Source organism: Tachysurus vachellii, chromosome 9 (genome assembly GCF_030014155.1).
Source record: "Tachysurus vachellii isolate PV-2020 chromosome 9, HZAU_Pvac_v1, whole genome shotgun sequence".
Lineage (NCBI taxonomy): Eukaryota > Metazoa > Chordata > Actinopteri > Siluriformes > Bagridae > Tachysurus > Tachysurus vachellii.
Window position 1 is genome coordinate 25,252,898 of NC_083468.1, and position 4,314 is coordinate 25,257,211.

Sequence of the window (4,314 nt, forward strand, 5' to 3'; positions counted from 1 at the left end):
TCAATGCACAATATTGTGTTTTTTATAGTGACTGGAAACAAATAAAACTAGACCCTTTTACAGTTTCATATAATGTCTTCCTCTTTACTGTTCAACCATAAATAGTGACATATCATTTATACAAGAAATATAATACATGATGAGATGCAGGATTCGCTTGAAGGAAAGTAATCAAATAAATGATCATATCATAGGGAGAAAGCAGCCACGAGCTTAATTACATTTGTTACTTAATTCTAGTAACATATTTTATTGAGAGAAGTAGTCCCTCTTACGAGATTTTTCCGAAAGGCTGCAAAACAGACATCGCATAATGATAAATATCCAGAGAGATCCCAAAAATGGTAATAATCAGTTTAAAAGATACACCATAAGAAAAAAATACACAATACACAAAGAGAAAATTAACAGTGAGTAGTAGGCCATCATGGAAAGATACAAGCTAAAAAAGGGCCTAGCTGTTTGGTCACACCTCCTTTGTCCCATCAGTGTAATGTTTCCACAGAGATTTTTTTCCATTTGTATAAATGCCACAAAATCATTCTGATTCAAACAGCTAGGACAACAGACCTAGCAGACATAACTGATATCACCATCCTGTAGCTGAGTAGGTTGATGGAGCCTTTACTCTTTACTCTTTTACATATGGTAACGGCCATAATAAATTTTTCCAGAGGTAATGGGACTACCTGTTCGTTGCGAGGAGACCCTACATATCCACAGATTTGGAAGGATGGTAATATCATTGTTGGAGCAGCTTTCCCTTTTCATAGTAATTGGGAAACCTCGGACATGTCTTATTTGGTCATGCCACAACAAATGAAGTGTGGGAGGTAAGAACTTGAGCATGTCACACATTTATCATCTATAATATTAAACATGTTTTCATTTTTCAGTCTAAAATAATAATATTGTATTTTTCTCTGATTTTAAACAGTCTTGATTTCAGAGCCTTTCAGTATTCACAATCCTTGATCTTTGCCATTGAAGAGATCAACAACAGTTCCTCTTTATTACCTGGGATATCACTGGGTTACAAGATCTATGACACTTGCAGTTCAGCAGCATTGGGGGTGAAAGTAGCTATGGCTCTCATTAATGGGAATGAAAACTCAGTCTTGGATGAGATGTGCACAAACCCAGCACAGGTGCAAGCCATAATAGGAGAGACCTACTCTTCAGTGTCCATGGCTATTGCAAAGAGCATTGGACCTTTCAGCATTCCCTTAGTAAGAAAAATTTAAGTAAAAATGATTCTGATGTTTTGAGCCATATGAAATGACAAAGAATTATTACCGATCATAATGCCTGTGAAATATTTTTTTAAATATAATTTTAGATCAGTCATTACTCTACCTGTGAGTGTCTCAGTGACAAAGGGAAATATCCCTCATTTCTACGCACTATACCCAGTGATTATTACCAGACAAGAGCACTTGCAGAGATGGTCAAACACTTTGGCTGGACCTGGGTGGGAGCAATAAGAAGAGACGATGATTATGGAAACAGTGGGATGGCTGCATTTACTGAAGCTGCAGAGCAGTTGGGTATCTGCTTAGAATATTCCCTTCCGTATTTTAGAACGTACTCGGATGAAAAGGTGCTGAAAATTATTCAGCAAATCAAAAGCTCCACATCTCGAGTGATTGTTGCATTTCTTGCTCACTGGGACTTAGAAATCTTGCTCCAAGTCTTTTTTAAACATAACATCACTGGATACCAGTGGGTTGGAACTGAAGGCTGGATTTCTGATTCAGAACTTGCTGCAAAAGATGAACACCATATACTGAAGGGAGCCATAGGACTAGCTATACCTAAAACGACAGTGACGGGTCTAAAGGACTTTATTCTAGATATTAAACCACTAAAATCTGTGGGCAGGGACATTTTTACTAAATTCTGGGAAGCATTATTTAAGTGTAAATATGCAATGCAAAATGCTACAATGGACTATCCGTTGTGTACGGGTGATGAGAAACTCTCAGAGATGGAAAACATCTTCACCGACATGTCCCTGATGCCTATTTTCAGTAATGTGTATAAAGCAGTATATGCCATTGCCCATACACTACATGAACTTCTAGGCTGCAAAGAAACATGTCCTACAAAGAAGCAGCCCGATCCTTTCACAGTGAGTTAATACTGCTGCTTAGACATCATTTTAGCACTGCAATTAAATCAATTAACCAAATGCTACTCTTTAAGTGAGAACATACTTTCCAGTACTGGAGAACACTTTTCATGTGAAATAATTATTTATATTTCTTCAGTTTCTAGAAAATCTAAAGAAAATACATTTTAAAACCAAAGAGGGCGAAGAAGTGTTTTTTGACAAAAATGGTGACCCTGCAGCAAAGTATGATATAATAAACTGGCATGGGAATGTACAACATGAATTTGTTACTGTTGGACTTTATGACTCATCCATAATGGGTCATGATCGATTAGCAGTAAATATGGATTTAATTGAATGGGCACATAATATCAAGCAGGTGAGTACAAATGAATGACAAAATCGCAATTGATAATTTGCATCGATAAATGTTTCCCTAATCTATGAAAGCATTCAAATATATAAATATGTTTCTCAATCAAAGGTGCCGATTTCGGTGTGTAGTGAGAGTTGTCCTCCTGGCAAAAGGAAAGCTGTACAGAAAGGAAAACCCATCTGCTGCTTTGACTGCATACCATGTGCTGAAGGAGAGATCAGTAATATGACAGGTACTGAGACTAAAAGAAAATGATTACTAGAAAACAATCTAGAAAATGATTTCTGTTGTAAATATATTAGACGATATGTTAATTCATGTTTGGTTGTTTTGAGTCAGGTAAAGAGAATGTGTTTTTTTTTTATAGTCAACTCCGTTAGAGAATTGTATTTGTATTATATCATGCTGCGGATTTCTACATGGATCCATTTTTGCTATTTTTCTTCTCACTCTGTGACAGATTCCATTGAATGTCATCAATGCTATCAGGAATACTGGTCAAATCATCAGAGAGATCAGTGTATAAAGAAGGAAGTTGAATATTTGTCTTACAAAGAAACCATGGGAATTCTGCTAACAGCTGTTTCTATTATTGGTGCATTTTTGACGATGGTAATAGCAATCATATTATTTAGACATAAAAATACTCCAATAGTCAGGGCCAACAACTCTGAGCTGAGCTTCCTGCTGCTCTTCTCTCTGACTCTGTGTTTCCTCTGTTCACTTACTTTCATTGGTCAGCCCTCTGATTGGTCCTGTATGCTGCAACACACAGCCTTTGGGATCACCTTCGTCCTCTGCATCTCCTGTGTTCTGGGAAAAACGTTAGTGGTGTTAATGGCCTTCAGGGCTACACTTCCAGGAAGTAATATCATGAAATGGTTTGGGCCTCCACAGCAGAGACTCAGTGTTATAACATTCACTCTCATACAAGTCATAATTTGTGTGGTTTGGTTGACAATATCTCCTCCTTTCCCATTTAAAAACCTAAAGAGCTACAAGGAAAAGATTATTTTAGAATGTAATTTGGGCTCAACTGTAGGTTTCTGGGCTGTTCTGGGTTATATAGGGTTTTTGGCTGTTCTCTGTTTTATCTTGGCTTTTCTGGCCCGGAAGTTGCCTGACAATTTCAATGAAGCCAAATTCATCACATTCAGCATGCTGATATTCTGTGCAGTTTGGATCACATTTATTCCTGCTTATGTCAGCTCTCCTGGAAAATTCACTGTAGCTGTAGAGATATTTGCTATTTTAGCATCAAGCTTCGGCTTATTATTCTGTATATTTCTTCCAAAGTGTTACATAATAATACTGAAACCTGAGAAGAATACTAAAAAGCAACTGATGGGCAAAGTGTAATTTACATGAACTAGTAGTCTGTATGTGTGTAGGAATGATTATTGATATGATCTGGAAGTAACAACAACCCATATACAAAGTCCAATCTGTGGGCTTCCTTCTATGAAGGAAGAACCATTATGGCTCAGACAGCTACCACTACCGGACAAAGTAAAAACAAGCTTTTGCTTACATTCAGGAAAATAATTCATATTATCATTAACTATCACAATACTTTTGTTATTGATAAAACTTGTACTACCAGAGAAAGATATTTCATGACCAAAATGTCATTTTTTTTCAGTTATATACTGTATTAGCTATAATAAACAAGTGCTAAAACAAATGTGCAACAAAGTCATAGACTAATAACACTTTCATCTCTCAAAAATGAAAATCTCCCATCATACATATATTCCTCACACCTGTATCTGCATACAGTACTTATCTACATTTTCTTAGGTTTAATGCAGTTACTGTATCATTT

General features: G+C 36.4%; 1 protein-coding gene across 1 annotated transcript; it reads left to right on the forward strand.

Annotated features, from left to right (window-relative positions):
- Nucleotides 1-615: 615 nt before the first annotated feature.
- Nucleotides 616-3,848, forward strand: LOC132851712 (extracellular calcium-sensing receptor-like). Its single transcript, XM_060878696.1, has 7 exons — nt 616-833; nt 938-1,229; nt 1,340-2,131; nt 2,271-2,492; nt 2,598-2,721; nt 2,950-3,101; nt 3,231-3,848. The coding sequence occupies exons 1-7, from the start codon at nt 616-618 to the stop codon at nt 3,846-3,848; spliced, it is 2,418 nt and encodes an 805-aa protein (XP_060734679.1).
- Nucleotides 3,849-4,314: the final 466 nt, after the last annotated feature.